The 17,585-nt window shown below is 51.2% G+C and overlaps 1 protein-coding gene and 1 long non-coding RNA gene across 10 annotated transcripts in view; one reads left to right on the top strand and one right to left on the bottom strand.

Annotated features, from left to right (window-relative positions):
- HNF4A (hepatocyte nuclear factor 4 alpha) overlaps positions 1-17,585 on the top strand; it is a 58,796-nt gene that overhangs the window by 15,511 nt on the left and 25,700 nt on the right. Inside the window, exon 1 of one of the 9 annotated variants that reach the window (XM_023251215.2) lies at positions 3,848-3,978. The exons of 1 other annotated variant lie outside the window; for it this stretch is intronic. Coding sequence is in view for 6 of the 8 variants with exons in the window: in XM_045053580.1 (XP_044909515.1) it covers positions 17,092-17,206 (115 nt within the window). In the remaining 2 variants the exon portion in view is untranslated. Of the gene's footprint in view, positions 1-3,847; positions 4,000-7,438; positions 7,586-16,978; positions 17,207-17,585 lie in introns of those variants that run through there. 7 more of the 9 variants (XM_023251214.2, XM_006929740.5, XM_045053580.1 and 4 more) reach the window with 7 other exon arrangements.
- Positions 3,527-13,732, bottom strand: LOC123378938. Its single transcript, XR_002154494.3, has 2 exons — positions 12,898-13,732; positions 3,527-3,929 (listed from the first exon to the last, which is right to left on the bottom strand). It is a non-coding gene; the product is annotated as an uncharacterized LOC123378938 (long non-coding RNA).

Here is a 17,585-nt window from a genome sequence, read left to right as displayed (position 1 = left end):
GAGAGAGAAAAAAAAAACGCACGTGCATGCACAAGCAAGGGAGGCACAGAGAGAGAGGGAGAGAGAGAGAATCCCAAGCAGGCTCTGCACTGTTCGCACAGAGCCCCACAGGGGGCCTGAACTCATGAACCATGAGATCGTGACCTGAGCTGAAATCAAGAGTCAGACGCTTGACCGACTGAGCCACCCGGGGGCCCCCATAGGAACCGATTTTTATGTGCGGTACAAAATAGATGCCATTCTATTTTCCTTCATACGGAGAACCAATTGGCCCTGAACCATTTTTGACCAGGACATCCTTTCTCCATTGACATGCAATGCAATTTCCTTTTGTCTCTCATTTTCAAATATATGTAGACCTGTTCCTAGGCTCTGTATGTTGTTCCGCTTTTCTACCTCTAGTAGCCACATTAAAAAAAAATATTTTTAAAACCCAGGTGAGTGAATCCACATTTATACGAAAATTAAAAGTTTAATTTTAAAAAAGTCCCCAGGGTGCCTGGGTGGCTCAGTCCTTAAGCATCTGACTTGGGCTCAGGTCACAGTCTCACAGTTCATGAGTTTGTGTCTGACATTGGGCGAGCTCAAGCCCCCACTTCAGGTGAGCCCCACTTCTCTCTCTCCCTCCCTCTCTCTCTCTCTGCCCCTCCCCTCTCAAAATAACTTTCTCAAGCCTTCTTGGGATTCTCTCTCTCTCTGCCCCTCCCTGCTCTCTCTCTCAAAATAAATACATAAACTTAAAAAAAAAAGCTGAATAATATTCCATTATATGTATATATCACATGTGATTTTTCCTGTTTTCCTGTTTATCTGTCGCTTGATGGTTGGGTTGCTTCTACCTTTTGGTTGTTGTGAATAACGCTGGCTATGAAATGAGTGTCAAACATCTCTTCCAGACCATGCTTTCCATGCCTTTGGGTATATACCCAGAAGTGAAATTGTTGAATCATATGGTAATTCTAGTTTCAATTTTTTTTTAAGGAATTGCCAGACTGCTCTCCATAGTAGCTGCATTGTTTTATATTCCCACCGGCAGTTTGAAAGGGTTCTGATTTCTCCATATACCCACCAATGCTTGTTATGATCTGTTTTGTTGTTTTTTATCCTATCCATTCTAACAGGTATGAAGTGGTATCTCATTGTGGTTTTGCACTGATTAGCATTTCACTCATGATTAGTGATATGGAGCATCTTTTCATGTGCTTCTTGGTCATTCGTACATTTTCTTTGAAGAAATGTCTATTCACATCCTTTGCCCATTTTAAAATCTGGTTTTGTTATTGTTGTTGAGTTGCAGGAATTTATATACTCTGGATATGAACCCCTTACCGGCTATGTGATTTACAACAATCTTCTTCTGTTCCACGGATTACTCTCTCACTCCATTCATAGTGTTCTTTGGTGCACAAAAGTTTTTAATTTCAATGTAGTCCAGTCAATCGACTTTTTCTTTTGTGTCCTGTGCTTTTGGTGTCGTATCCCAAGAAATCACTGCTAGATCCAGTGTTGTGAATATTTTCTATGTTTTCTTCTAAGAGTTTTATAATTTTAGCTCTTATGTTGAGGTCTTAATCAATTCTGTGTTAATTTTTATATATGGTATAAGCTAGGAGTCCAGGTTCATTCGTTGCATGGGGAGACCCAGTTCTTCCAACATGAGTTTGGTTTTGATCGAATTTTAGTTAAGACTTCTGCACCTGAGAGATGCTACTTTGATTCAACCTTTGACTGATTACTGGGATCCTTTCCAGGGTAGGTAGTACCTCCCAATATCCAGGATAGATGCACTTCCTGACAGGTAGTCAATTAGCTTGGGCTTGATGCTTCCAATGACAAGACGCTCACTACTTAATAAAGCAGCTTTTCTCCTGCTAGAACTATCATATCTGGTAGAAAAATCCTAATTCTGGACACAAACCTTTCTCCTTGTAGCATTCGTCTGTTGGTCCTGGTTTGTTTTCTGGGGCTATGAGAAGAGAGAAGCATCTTTTCCAACATAAAGTACTTTGACTTAAATAAGTAACACAACTACGTGATAGGCAACTATCTGCCAGGTTATAAGGTTTATCACATTTGCTCCACAAAGCAATTGATTAACAAGTCCTATTATTGATTCCTATTTTGCAGATGAAGCAAATAAGGCTTGAAGAGCTTATAATTTTCACAAGGTCAGTTATGTAAATAGTAGCATTGATATATGGAAGGCAGTGGCCTTGACCATTCTGCTACATTGCCCCTCTCCTCATCCCCAACAGCCAGCCCGGAACTCCTTTGGTTCTTTAGTCTTCAAAGGACATGGTTTTCGCATCCTGTCCCATCCTATGACACAGGAATTCTTTATATATTTTGGATATTAATTCCTTATCAGATATAGACTTTGCAAACATTTTCTCCTGTTCCATCAGGTGCCTTCTCATGTTGTTGATGGTTTCCCTTTTTGTACAGAAGCTTTTTTGGTTTCATGTCGTCCCACCTGTTTATTTTTGTTTTCTTTGCTTTTGGTGTCATATGCATGGTCCCTTAAGGGTAGAATGCAGAGGATGTCTTAGCTCCTTTGACCCGAGCACTACATCCTTCCTGATGTCACACAAAATCAGGTTAGAGGTGTGTGCAGCTGCTACCAAATAAAACCTCTAGAACTTAGTCACGTCACCGGCCACTAAGGCAGCTCTCCCCAGCACACTGTCCAGGTGGTTTATTTTTTACCAGTATGGAGGATTTCTCATTCCTCTTCATCGAGTTCAAACATTTCTCCAGGGTCGCGTGGTCGCTCAGTCAGTTAAGTGTCTGACTCTTGATTTCAGCTCAGGTCATGATCTCAGTTTGTGAGTTCGAGTCCCATGTCTGGCTCTGTACAGCACAGAGCCTGCTTCGGACTCTGTGTCTCCCTCTCTCTCTTCCCCTCCCCTGCTCATGCAGGCTCTCTTAAAAAAAAAAAAAAACAAAAAAAAACAAACATTTCTCCAAATTCATGTGGATCTTGATCCTGCCATTATTTTATGGCTCACACCTGTGCAGAACTCACTGCCTGCCAGAAACAGTTCTAAGTCCTGTCTGTAATTAGCATGATTAATCCCCACAGCCTCCTAATGAGTACATATCATTATCATCCCTGTTTTGCCAATTAGAAAATAGTCACAGAGCAATTAAGTAACTCACCAAAGATCACACAGCCAGTCCGTGGCAGAACCAGAATTCAAGCCCAGAAAGTCAGGCTCCAGAATTTGGGCTCTCAGCCTCTATACAGACGCTTCCAAACATCTGACAGGCTCAGCCAGTTTTTTGGGCCCGAAAAGACTGACATGCACTTAGAGACCTCCTTTTTTTTTTTTTTTTTTTTTAACATATAAAGAACAGACTAAGGGCTCAGAGGCTTTCACCCGCAACAGTATTACTTAATTCAGGATATGTTATAATAGTTTATATCATTCCATTTATTTTCCCATCGCTTTCTACTTAAGATACTGGTGTTTCACTTGGTAGTAATAACATTTCCTTCTAAAATAAATCTAAATAAAAATAAGTGTGTCGATGTAAGAAAAATGTTTAGTATTAGTATGGGAGGTTTCCAAATACAACAAAAATCATAAGGGCCAGAGGAAAATCAGTGACCTTTGGAAAGATCCTGTGCAGTCAAGTTAGGTGAGGCTGTGCTGTAATGACAAAAAGGCCCTAAGTCCCAGTGGCTTACACAGCTGAGCCGATGGCTCACTTACAGTACTTGTCCGTCAGGGGCTGGTGGGGTGCACTCCCCACCCTGATGACTCCATATCCCTACGTGCTTCTGAAACAGCCCCAGCGCGGGCCCTTCAAGCTTCTGCCCGGGTGTGACGCACCAGTTGTTTCTGCTCTCATTTCATTGGCCAGAACAAGTCACATGGTCACGTCTAACTTCAAAGGAAGCAAGAAAGAGTAATCCGGTCATGCGCCTGAAACGAGAGAGAGAGACGAGGAACAGTTGAGAACAGCCGGCAGATAGTGAGTAAAGCAATCTGAAAGGTGGGTCTAGGAAAGGAGACTGAGTTTGTCTCTGACCACCATGACCAGCCCCACCAAGGGGCCTTCAGCACCTGTTCCCAGAGAAGGGACTCTGGTCCGCCAAGGATAAGACCGTCTGACCGCACCATTCTGTTAAGCTAGTGCTGCTTCCCGGCAGCAACTCGGGATGCCTTTTGGTTGCGGGGTGTTGTTACTTCGTAGAGTTGCGGCTGAACTCTGTGGTCAGGTTTGTTTGTTCCCTGAAGCTGGACAGAGCAGTTTGGGCTTCGGCTGAGATAGGATTTGTCACTGCTTTGAAAAGATACCCAGAGAAGGGTAATTGGAAAGGAGAGGAATTCAAAGATAGGGCCCAAGGAACCATTTTCCGGGCAAAGAAAAAAAAGAATGTGCAAAGACGCTGAGCCAGACACAAAAGGCTGGCGTGGCTGCAGCCACGGGACTAGGGAGAATGGAATGAAATGGAGGCTGGGGATGCAGGGATAGACACACAAGGTCCACGGGAGTTTTGAATTTTATGAGTTTAATTATAAATGCGTAGGAAGCCATTAAAGTTTCAGTATGGGGGGGCCTGATGCAGTCTGTGTGTAACGAATTATCCCCCCCCTCCCCCCCGCAAGAGTGCGTGGTAGGGAGAAAAGAAGTGAAGAGACTTTCGCAGACCTCCAGAGATGATACTGATGTGGACGAGGTTGACTGTGGTGCAGGTGGAAAGATGGTGAAAATCTGAGACTGGATTTTCTGATGATTTGGGAGACAGGAACACAAAGATAGTGACTCCCAGGGTGTGGGGTGATGGACTATGACAATGCAGGTGTGATTACTATTGTTCTCTTTCAAAGCATGAGGAAGGGGGAGTGAATTGTCCTTCACTAACCTAGTAACTGAACTCCAGTTCTGGTGTGTCTACTCCCAAGGTCCTACCTTCTCCAATCTCCCCAGACCCATACATTAATTTCTATAATGGGGGGATGATCTTTAATGCTATTACTATCTTTAAATGTGAAAATACATAAATGCCCCTGAATGCAAATGCACACTATCAGTGGAGCCAGCACGAGGTCTGGGACCCTACTCAACGGCGCGGGCACGTGGGACAAGTGTCGGGAATATAAATTTCATAGATGATGTAAGGGCAGCGCCAGACCAGCCTTGGGGAGCAAGTTTTAAAATCTTGCTTTCTGATTGGTGCAGTGGCCAAGGGCTGGTGTGTCAATGCGGGGATGTTAGCTTGCTCGGTGACTAAACCCAGAGAGCGGTGACTGGTGAACCGGTCGAGCTGCCTTCCCTCTGGGTTTGGAGAGATTAGTCCGTCTTGGCCTGTGATTGGTGGGATTGTAATGCTACTTCCGCTGTGATTGGTTAAACCTGTGCGGTTATTTGAAAGCTTCTCAGCGCCAATCCAGCATTGGCCACTAGGGGGAGCCCGGGATGCGCAAAGCGAGGCTCTTCGGCGTGTCTGAGCCGCTTCCTCCCCGAAGCCCTCCGGTTCTGCAGCGACAGCTGGTTCTGCCCTGTGCCCTCAGGCAACCGCGGGACTGGGGTGGGGGTGTGGGGGACGGAGTTAGAACTCCCAGTTCTGGCCCGGGTGGCCACGCTTCTCTGCACAGCCCCTTTGGCCCCTTCCTCTGGCTCCCAGCCCCGCAGAGGACATTGGCTGACCGAGGGGTGGGGCAGAGAGTTGGTGAAGGTTTGTGAAGGCCCAGATCCAAAACGCAAAATTGTGGAGTCTGTCAAAAGAGACAGGGCAGCTCCCCTCCCTCCAAGGCGCCCTCTGCCCGCCTCGGAGTCCTCTCAAGTTGAATAGCCTCCACCAAGCCCTTTAAAATCCTTAAAGGACTTTACGAAAGGAGCATCTCTTTGGGATTTAGAACTGTGCCACGTAGGTCAGGGCCACTAGGGAGATCACCCTCTCCAAAGACACCCCCTGTCATCCCCAGGCGCTAGCACAACCTGCAGTTTCGTCTTGCCGTTGCACTTCGTCAGTATTTGAAATTCTCTTTCAATTTTTTTTTTTAAATTTTTGAGAGAATGCACGTGCGAGTGGGGGAGGAGCAGAGGGGGGGGGTGGGGGGGTACAGACTTTCAGATGTGGGCTCTGCGCTGAGCCAAAGCTGGAAGCTAAACCAACTGAACCACCTAAACGCCCCTGACATTCTCTTTTGAAACATTTATTTGCTTGCTTACTGTCTCTGCATCACACCTCCCAGTCAAAATGTAAGCTCTGTGAGAGAGGGAATAGGGAGGGCCAGACATGCCAAAGAATGCCCAGTTACATTGGAATTTGAGATAAACAACAACTTACTTTTTAAGTGTAAGTATGCTTCCTGCGTTATTTGGTACATATTTATATTAAAACATTATTCGATGTTTATCTTAAATGTACCTGGGCACCCTGCAAGTCTGTGGGGGAGGAATCTTGCCTCTTGCCTTCACAGCTGTATCCCACACCTGCAGTGGTGCACGTGGAAAATGCTGAATAAAGGTTAAATGATTGGATGGATAGAGTCCTTCATTCATTCACTCATTTGTCCATCCACCCCATTATATTAAGTTCCAGCTGGGTCCTGGGAATTTAACAGTAAATGGGACACAGTCCAATGGAGGAGGCAGAGACCCAAGCAGCAACCACCATTTGACTACACTGTGATGGTGTAAAGTGTTGGGGGCCGGGTGAGCACAAAGGAGGAACCAGGAGGTCTGCCCAGAGGAGGAGTCCAAGATGGAGCTTGGAGGGGGAAGGGGAGTATAGAAAGGTGTGACAGCAGCTTTGGGCAGAAGGCCTGGCATGTGCAAAGGCCAGAGCCAAGGCGGAGGCTGTGGGATTTGAAAAAGGCGAGTGGCTAGGGGTGGGGGACCGATATGCAGTATGGGTGGGGCAATCAGAGAGAGCAGAGGAGGAGACTCGTCCACTGAGTATCCGTGCCCAGCAGTCAGCTACAACAGTGATGCTAGGTTGGTATCGCTGTGCCCATTGTATTGATGAGCAAAGTGAGAGAAGTGAAATGCTTGGCCTGCCAAATGAGTGGCAAAAGCTGAGCTTCAGACTCATGTCTGACAGACTCTGAAGCCTGCACTGTTCTCGAAAAGCCCCTGGGTTAGGGATTGGAACCCCAATTGGAGGATGAAGAAACTGAGGCTCAGAAAGGTAACAGGGCTGTCCCTGTGAATGTGGCTCTGTCCAGTTTCACAGGAGAACACTGAGGCAGTAAAGGGGTACAGTTTGTCGCCAGCCGTCTGAGAAACCACGGGAGGGCGGAGGCAGGACCCAGGAGTCCAGGATGCTGTGCTTCCTGTTCCTGTTTGGGTTGGGTCTCCAGGACCCCCTTGCTGAGCCCTGTGGCTAATTCCTTGCATGGGTCCTGGGCGGGTCCACGGTTTCTATGGAGACCACCTCCTACCATCCCTGAAATCTCATTGTGACCAGTATTAAGAGATTAGCGCTGCCCCGCAGCCCTCACAGGGTCTTGGGTGCCAGGGTGGCAGCAGGGGCTCCCCCAGGATGAAGAGGTTGCTCACTGTGCGGGATCCCATAACACCAGGAGGAGGATGTCAGACTGGGGCCAGGGCTTCCCCCAGCACCTCCCAGGTATGGTCCGGACTCCACATCTACCTGGAGAGGAGGACGGGGTGGCGGCAGAGAGACACACGACTCAGGGGAGAAGTCCAGATTTTGGAGCAGTGCAGAGGCCTTGGACCCCTGGCCCCCAACCCAGGAAGGCCCAGGGTCTTTGATAGGCGGATGCCATTCTGATCAAGGCAGATCCAGATTCCCTCAACAAGGTGAGGGGAGCGTTACAGAGTCTTTTAGCTAAAGACCAGCTACCTAATCTCCTTCATTTTGCAGTTTGGGGAATTGAGGCACAGAGAAGGAAAGTGACTGCCCAAAGTCAGTGAGTTAGTGAACTAGAGCCGGTGGGTCACCTGAGCAGAAGGCAGTGATTAAGATGGCATTGTCCCCTCTGCTTGAAGTCCAAATGCTCCTCCCCGACCTCCACAAAGGGGGCCCCCTAGTCTTCTTCCCCCAGGGCTGTCCCATTGGCCATGCTCTCCTTCCCTCCCTCCCTCTCCTCCTCCTGACCCTTCCTGTCTCCCGGAGGCTGACAGAGACTTCCGGGTAGGCTCCACTCCACCAGAAGACATGGCCGCCAGGCCCTAACTGTCCCATCCAGGGGACATCCCCTGGCTGAGTCACCATCCGGATGACTGTGGACATTTTTTGTTCCCCGCTTCAGCCTCTCTGTGTCTTCAGGGTCCAGACGCCGTGGGGGCCCTACCAGCCCATCCCCACCCCACCTCCTGCCAGGCCAGCAGCAGAGAGATTTAGGTCAGTCTCCAAAGCTCACAGGGTCAGGTTTTCTGGAAGGCCACACTGGGGCCTGGGGACAAACACGGCTCTGGAACCAGGTAGAGACAGCTCAAAACACTGTTGACCCAGCAAGGTGAGCCTCACTTTCCTCTTCTGTGAGGTGGGGGCAATAACCCTTCCTTCCTCCAAGCCTTGCTCTCAGCGGCTGCAGCTGTGCCATTAAATCATCAACTCGAAGTACAGAGCAGTGGAGGGACAGGGTGATAACACCCGATCTGGTATGTGTGGAGCAAACCAGGAAGAGGCGTAAAGAAATGAGAGGAGTGGTTGCCTGTGGTGAGGACAAGGAGTGGACTGGTGGGCAGTGGGGAGAAGGGGACCAAGACTTCTCAAAGTTTTTTTATTCTCATTTAAAAAAATTTTAATGTTAATTTTTGAGAGAGAGGCAGAGCATGAGCAGAGGAGGGGCAGAGAGAGAGGGAGACACAGAATGTGAAGCAGGCTCCAGGCTCCAAGCTGTCAGCACAGAGCCCGACGCAGGGCTCGAACTCTTGAACCGTGAGATCATGACCTCAACCAAAGTCAGATGCTTAACTGGCTGAGCCACCCAGGCGCCCCTTGATTTTTGAACCATGTGAATGAAGTACTGATTCAAAAATTAATTACAAAATTTTAACATGGGGCGCCTGGGTGGCTTAGTTGGTTAAGCGTCCAACTCTTGATTTGGGCTCTGGTCGTGATCTCACGGTTTGTGAGTTCGGGCCTCTCCGCTGACAGTGCAGAGTCGGCTTGGAATTCTCTCTCTCCCTCTCTGCCTCTCCCCCTACTTGCTCTTTCTTTGTCTCTCAAAATAAAGAAACGTTAAGAAAAAAATTTTAAATAAAAATTTTAACAAATTGGTAAAATATCACGTAGCAATGACAATCACACATACCTCAACAATATAACAGGAGTGTAGCCAAGACTGAGACCAAAGTGCTAGGACTTGACACAAGTCACAGAGAAAGCCTGCCTTTGAGTCTCTGACTTTGACCTGGAAAGGCCCTTTATTTCAAGCCAATCTCGTTTGCCAACTGCAAAATAATGGTCACTGGTACCAAGAATCAGGAGGTCTCTACATGCTAGCCATAGTGCCAGGTGCTATCTGAATATCTTCTCACTGAGTAGGCATTCTGACTACCAGGAAGCTATCATCGTTCCCATTTTACAGATGAGGAAACTGAGCCTCACTGAAGTTGCAACTAGTGAGTTGCAGACCATGGATGCACCACTAGGCCTCTCTCTCTCTTTTTTTTTTTTTTTTAATGTGTATTTATTTTTGAGATAGAGACAGAAAGAGAGAGAGAGACAGAGACAGAGAACAAGCGAGACGGGGGTGGGGTGGGGGGGAGGTGTGCAGAGAGAGAGGGAGACACAGAATCCAAAGCAGGCTCCAGCCTCCAAGCTGTCAACACAGAGCCCAATACAGGGCTCGAACTCATGAACTGCGAGATCATGACCTGAGCCGAAGTTGGACGCTTAACTGACTGAGCCACCCAGGCGCCCCTAGAATCACTTAGGAACTTTAAAAAATACTGATGCCTAGCACCCACTCACCCCAATCCCAAGATTTGATCATTGGTCTGTGATGGGTCCTGGGCATCAATATTCTTTTAAAGGTCCCAAGTGATTCTAATTCACTGTCAGGGCTGAATCGCTGCTTTATGCTAGACAACTTTTCAAATAGGAAACCGAGGCCAGGGAGGAAAATGACCTTGCCCAAGGTCAGTGGCTGGAAGCTGAGCTGAGGCAGGGCTCTCATGGAGCCTTTTTGAAAATAAATAAGATGTGCTCTCCTCTGGGCAGACTAATTTCCATAGGCACTTGGTTTGGTAAGTGGAACAAGGACTAGATTTCTACACTGACTCACTTCCTTGCACAGAGAAGCTTTGTGCAGTGAGCAACCTGTACAACTGTATGCAGTTGTACAACCTGTACAACTTTGTGCAGTGAGCAACCTGTACAACTGATTCCTCGCCTGCATCTCAGGACTCCCAAAAGGTACATCTCAGTGACTTTCAGGCAAATATCTGGGGCCCTTCGGTACAAGGATGCAGGGAGACCCAGGGTGGTTCCTGGGATATGGGTTCACCCCTTACACCATGACCAGGGCCTGGGCCAGGCAGGGGCTTGCTATCATCCTTCAGGCCCCACAGGGGCTGGGCAGGCCCCATCTAACTCCGAAGGTCACTTCTGCAGATAAAGTCAGGAACATAATCGGGGGGGGGGGGGAGGGAAGGACATAAACAGAACAACAACAGCCTCAGCCCAGAAGTCACGAGCCACCTGGCAGGAGGCAGCCCTCAGAGAGGCCCCGCCTACACCGACCCAAGTCCTCCTGGCTTGCTTCCTGATCATTCTCCAGACCACAGGCTCTACCCTACCTCCTGAGCCTTGTAGTCGGCATCTCCCACAATGCCCTGCTCTCTGGCCAGAGAGGCTTCCATGTCCTTCCGTCATCACTCTCCATGTTCTCCACTTCTGGGTGTCCCTTCTGCCCAGGACGCCACCTCCTCCAGGAATCCATCCCTGACCACTCCAGCCCAGAGACCGGCTTTCCATCTCAGGCCTTCTCCAGCCCGCACAGTCCATGCACAGAGCCCGCACGCGCCTCAGGAGGGAGCTTATTTTAACGTCATACTCGCCAACTTGCATTGGGCACCGTGGGTGGGCCCTGGACGGGTGGTGTGGCCTCGGGGTTAAGAGCACAGACTCTGGAGAGCCAGACCGCTCAGGCTGGAATCCCAGCTCTTGCTTCTCACACACTGTGTGAGCTTGGGCATATGACTCAAACCTCTGTGCCTCAGGTCTGCGAGATGGTGATAAAAATACTGCCTACCTCACAGATTGGTTGTGAGGGTTAACGTGGTAACACGTGTAAAGCCTGCAAAACAGCTTCCTTAGCATCAGCCGTGGTCATCCGTGCTCCGTTTCGTCCTCATAGTGAGCCTGTGAGTTAGGTGTTGTTATTCCCAATCGCGGGCGAGGAGCCAGATTCCAGAAAGGAGCAGAGTCAGGGAAGGGCCCTGCGTCTTGCTCTGTGGTCTGACACTGAGGACGCGGCCGAGGCGGGCCATAACTTGGCGGCCTTGTTTGCTGCTCATGGCTGTTCCTCAGAGGGTCCACAGGACTCGGGGCCAGGTGAACTCTCCAGAAGTGGCTCTAGGCACCTCTCTGCTCGAGCCAGCCGTGGGCGGGGGAGGTGATCGGCAAAGCAGGGCATTTTCAGTGCATCTTGTTCCCTAATGTCTAGAACACATCACCGAGTCCAGAGAGAGCCCCTGTCTTCCTCAGGCTAGCTGGAGACCTAGGACACGGGGGGCGACCTCCTGTCCCTGGATGAGCCCCCATCCCTCCACCATCTGCACATGGAGGGAAGGGATATCCTGAGGTTGGCCCAGCATCTTTCAGGTTTCCGTCACCGGCTCTGCCTCTACCTTTCAAAGGAAGTATTAAGGGGAGAGCATCTGAGAGGCAAGCCCTGGGTGAAGCGGGCCTGTGCGAACCCTCCCTTGGCTCCTAGGAACCTCAGATCCCATTTGAAAGGCTCTGGCCCGCACTCTCCAGCCTCTGACACTGCAGGATTCTAGAATCCCATGCTCAAAGCTGCCGCCCTGCATCCCTGTTTGTAAAGCCCCCCCTCCCCCCCCCCCCAGCTGCCTTTATCTCTCTTTGGTAAAAGAGCAAATTTGCTCAGGACCCAGAGCAGAGGGAACAAGCAGACTGTTGACTCTTGAGCAAAACCTAGTCTTTGGAGAGCAGGAGAGGAGGCGCTGGATGTGCGTGGGGAGGCCAGCAGCCTCTTGCATAACCCGGGTGGCCTCCTGCCCACCCAGGCCTTTTCAGGGTTAGGGGTGAGGCAAACCACAAACTCATGCCCAGTTAATTTTTTAAGGCAAAATCAACAGGCTCAGCAATGATTAGCAGGCAGGTAATTTCGTCTTAATCGTGCTGAGAAGAGGGAGGAAGGAGGCTTCTGGGGGCCCAAGGATGGGGCCAGTTATCAGTTAACCACACGAAGTTTGTTTCCTTCCAAATCCGCTGGCCTTCAGCCCTGAGTTCCCTCATCTTCCTCTCGGAAGTACTCCCGTGGCAACCCAGTGGCCATCAGTGATTGAAGGAACGAACGCTCCACCATCCACGGTCCCCAGGAGGTGTTTCCAGGGCCCTTGAGGGCTGTGATGAAGCACCAGTGTCCTCACAGAGCTTGCGGTCTTCTTGTTAAGGCAAAGCTCCCCCCCCCCCACCACCACCACTGTGTGGCTTTGAGCATGTTCCTTCCACCCTCTGGGGCTCAGTGAGGGCCCTAAGGTCTGTGGTGCAGCCTACAGCCAGCTGCTACTACCCTGGGGACCTCAGTGTCTCCATCCACCAAATGGGTGGGTTGGCTGAGACACCCTTTCCAGTCTTGAAGTTTTGCGAGGTCATGATTGGATTAGGCCAATGTGGCCTTATCCAGGGTGAGGAGGGTTTCAGGGTGAGGAGGGTTGTATGGGCCGTGCTTTAGGAATTCAGAGGGGAGAGAAGGTGCCCAGAACAGGGAGGGGGCCTACCTGGTATCTGCTGTTGGCACCAGCAAGCGTCAGATCCCAGCTCCGAGAAGAGAGCTGTCCTCTCAGATGGGAGGCAGGGGTCTCTGTGGGGTGGGGTGGAGTAGGGCTGCGGGGATGGCCTGGCAGACCCCACTTGGCCCAGGACCCCTCCCCCTGGACTTGAGAACTGCCAGGGGAAAGACAGCAAGGCCGGACCAGCCCCGGGCCTGCTGGCTGCCTGGACTGGAGTTTGGTCAGTGGTTGGGGACCTATATTGTGAGAAAGTTAGGACTTTGTCCACAAACTGGAATTTGAAATTTCAAAGGGGCGAAACTGGAGGGCCCTACCCCAGAGTGGAGATGGCTCTTGGCTTCTTTCCCCCACGACTTTTGTTCTTTGTCTTGATAAGTCCCAGTTCCCCGGGTGGTGGGGCGGGGCGAGGAGAGACAGGAGATAGTAGGGTAGTTAGTACCCAGGGGGAGCTAAGATGCCAGGTGGCCTGGGGTGGCCAGCGTCTGGACGATGCCTCTGGATTTGCACGTGCCTAGGGACAGGCTCCTTGGCTCCTCAGACCCCTGAGCTCCCGGCAGGAACATGACAGAGTCGCAGGCTCCAGGGCTCCAGAATTCTGTTGTCCTTTCTGGGACTCCCGGAAGGAGGCAGAGGTATGGGGTGAAGCCCTTAAACTCTGCAGTCAGATTTGGGCTCAAATGACAGCCCCTCCTTTGTGGCCTTAGGCAAGTCACTTCCTGTCTCTGAGCCTTAGTTTTGTCATCTGTAAAGCAGAACAGATAAACTGAGGGGAGCAGAAGATTCTTAGCTCCGGGCCTAGCACAGAATCTCTCCAGAAACGTTAGCCATTATTATAGTTTAAAAGAAAAATGAAGTGGTCCAGAGTGGCAGCTCTTAACCACAGTCCACACCAGAGGCTTGAGTGCCCTGCCCACAGCTGGGTGTGAGGCAACCCCTTCCCCCCCCCCCCCCCCAGCTGCCCCAAAGGAGTCGCTCTTCCCTTCTAGAGCTCTCCTTCCCTCCTAGAGGCCTCCATTTCACTATCTGCCACATGAAGGAGCTGGCTCTCTTGGTGAGCTCTGAGGGCCTCTGTTATCTGCTGGGAGCCACCTCATGTGGAGTGGGGTCAGACAGCCCAAGGGGCAGGGCAGAGGGAAAGAATGGCTGCTGAGTTGACGGCACCGAGGCCAGCCTTTGTATCCCTGGGAGCTCTCCCGAGCAGGGTCCTGATTGCGACTGATTGTGTGGCTAGGGTGTCAAGGAGTCAATCGCCAGTGACAATAATTGCCTCTGTTATGCCAGATGCCTACACGTGGCATAGCCTACAGCGTCCCTGCGAAGAAGGCATCAACCCATTTATCTGAGGCCAAAACTAAGGCCAGGTGGGGTAGGACCTGATATCATAGTTTGGGAAGTTGGCAGTGCCCGGATTTTGACCTAGCTCTGTCTGATTCCAAGGCCTGTGGCTTATTTTATCTTTTTATTTGATCTTCACAACAAACTACACAGTAGGCCCATTTTACGGAAGGAGAAACTGAGGCTCCAAAATAATAACTCGCCTGAGATCACAGAGTCAGTTGATCTCACAGGTGGAGTGTTGTTTATTTGGGGGACATGTATCTAGAAGCCATTGCTTGGGGTTGGCTAAGAGCGAAAGGAACCACGTACGTAATAGATTGGAAAAGCTCGTGTGTGAGTAGTTAGAGTTCAAGAGTGGGACATGGGCAGGGTATGAAACAGGTTTCTGGACTGTGACTCAGAAGCAGTGGGTCATGTGTGTTGTACGTTTGGTAAAGTGTTCGTGTCACTGTCTGCGAACTTAGTAGCTTGTCATGTGCAGACTGTCCGTCTGGTGGTTCTTATGTGTGCCGGGTCATGCACGTGACCTGACATGGCTCACCCCAGTTGATCATAGACCTTATTTAGTTCAATCTAGGGTGTCATCTATAGAGGTTGAAAATTTGCTATTTTCGCTACCCGTTAAACTCCGATGTGCCGATAATCACGCCCCATTTTGGTAATGGGGAAGTGTGCCTCTTAGAACTGACAAATCGCTGTATGTGCAGGCCACGTATTGCTGGCTCGTGAGGGGAGTAGCTGTGTGTGGCCCATCGCAGGTGCCAGACAGGTGGTAGGACCTGGGCTCAGCCCTGGGGGGCCCCTCCCAGAGCTGTCCCTCCTTCTCCTCTGTGTTTGTCCCTCAATCCGGTCTCCTGCCCAGCTGAACTCTGTACCGGCTACTGGAGCCAGGATCAGACATCCTCGGGTAGGCACAGGAGGAATCTGCCAGTGGCTGAAGTCTCCTTTGGCCCTTAACAAATGTCAAAGTGCAGATTGGGGGAAGGGGAGCTCCCTCTTCCTCCCTCTCTGGAGGGTCTTGACCAACGGACAAATGGGCCAAGATCTCCCCATTTTACAGATGGGGAAAATGAGGCCCTGAGGGAGATGTGATTTGGACAAAGTCATCCGAACAGTGACAGAGAAAGCTCCTAAACAGAGGTCTCCTGACACCAAATCCAGCCTCTCTTCTCCTCTAGAACCATGGCTTCCCCCCACAGCCCCAGTCATCTCAGGCCTGGGGAGACCTTGGAGGGGGGCAGAACTAGCCTACACAGGGCACAGAAAAGGCTTCTGACTGGAAGAATATGAGGGGGGTGCCTCTGCATGTCCTCACACACCACCTCTCCCACTGATTCACCCGCACATAAACTCCCCCACCTATGTACTCACTGATTCACCCTTTCCTAATTCACCCACTCGTTCATTGATTCACTCTGTCACTACCTCACCTCCGCACCCCTCCCTACTCGGCTATCGTTAATTCACCCACTGGTGCTCCGGCTGGCAGAGAGGACAGGCTCCCAGACTCCCAAATCTAGGCCCTTCTGCCCTCGCCTGCGCTTTCTACCTCCTTCATTGCGACCTCACCTCCCCGGCTAGGTGGGGAGCTCTTGACAGGGCCCGAGGAGAGGGCCTTGGGGCTGGAGGGAGAGACAAGAAAAGGGTGAACGCCTGCGGAAGGTTGGCAGGACCAGCTGCAGAATTTGCAGGGCCCCTTGTTCGGAAATTGTTAAGAATTTTGGCAACAGCAGAGCATGAAACCAAGCACAGGGACCTAACTGCTTGGGTGATTGGCTCACAGACGGCCCTTCTGGGGAAGGCGATGGGTGGAGAGAAGAGGGAGATAGGAAAGGGATGGGGCGGGGAAGACGGGACGGGCACTTGCTGGGTGCTGCCTTATGGTTGCCTGATACCATCTCATTTAATACTCAAGCCACCCTTTGAGGTCGATTATGCCTTTTACGGAGGAGGAAACTGAGGCCCCAAGAGGAGAATCATTTACCCAAAGTCCCGATTAGTAGGGGGTAGGCGCCTGAGCGTAATCCAGGTCTGTGGGGCTGCAAGCCTCGTCTTTGGCTGTCTAGGGAGGCGGGGGAAGGAACCAGGAGGAGGTGACGTCTGACCTGAGCAGCTGGTGCTATGGGGGCTGGTGGTGGCCATAGTGGGGTCATGGAGAGCAGGGTGGGGAACCAGGGGTGAATCCATGCTGCTCCCCAGGGAGATGGGAAACTGGAAGGGAGTTCCCAGGAGAAGAATCTAGAAGACTGGTGTCTGGGCCCTGGGATTTAGGTTTTTAATTCATGTGCCACAAGGCAGCTCCATCTCAAGAGTATTGAAGGTAGAAGTCACTGATTTGGGAGGTTACTGAATTAGGGCATCTTGGAAGTGGGCTGCCAGTGTCTGAGCACATCAGTTAGAATGCCGGACTCGGGGTGACAGTGACTTGGGGGCATGGCTGAGTCAGGGGTCAAATGAGTGCCGGTGAGTTAGCGTGCCCGTTTTACAGAAATCCATACCTGAATATCGGGGAGTTAGGGCCCCAGCTGTTGTAACAGCACCCTGGTGTCCACCGGGAGCCAACAAACAGCCAAATCCCTGCAGCCCCGCCCAGCCTCTCCTCCAGTGGGGGAGCCGATTAACCATTAACCCCCACCCCTCCCCGGCAGAGCCTCCACCCCTTCGCAGGGGCTAGGCCAAGACTCCCAGCAGATCCTCCCAGAGGACGGTTTGAAACGCAGGAAGGCAGAGGGGGCCCCTGGGAGGAGGCGGTGGGAGGGCGGAGGGCGGGGGCCGGGGCTCTGCCCGGAGCCTTCGGGGTGGGCATCCTGGGCAGGGCAAGCGGCTGAAGTGTGGAAGGGGAGGATGCGCCTCTCCAAAACCCTTGTCGACATGGACATGGCCGACTATAGTGCCGCGCTGGACCCAGCCTACACCACCCTGGAATTCGAGAATGTGCAGGTGTTGACGATGGGCAATGGTAGGTGGGGACAGGTGTACCCAGGCGTGCCACTGGGGGCGGGTATGCCCAGATACCGGAGCGTGTCTGTGGCACTCGACGCTGGGCCGGGGGGAGAATGACAGAAAATGGCAGGTTGGGCCTATAGGCCAGTATGGGTGTCGCCAGGTGAAAAAAATGTGCCCGGGTACAGTGACCAGAGGCATTCTGGGTGCGGGAGGCCTGAGCGGGCAAGTCCCCAGTGAAAGTAGGCCCCGGGATTCCCGCCTGGCCCTTCTGGTCCCTGTTACCTCAAAACTAGGTCTGCTCAGAGCGTCACTGGAGAGTGAGGACATGACCGTGAGCTCCCCGTTGGCATCTGGCTCCAGTACTTGGGCCCAACTAGGCCCCTTCACGAACC

Source organism: Felis catus, chromosome A3 (genome assembly GCF_018350175.1).
Source record: "Felis catus isolate Fca126 chromosome A3, F.catus_Fca126_mat1.0, whole genome shotgun sequence".
NCBI lineage: Eukaryota > Metazoa > Chordata > Mammalia > Carnivora > Felidae > Felis > Felis catus.
Note: the sequence above shows the minus strand (reverse complement) of the source record. Positions and strands in the feature narration are given on the sequence as shown.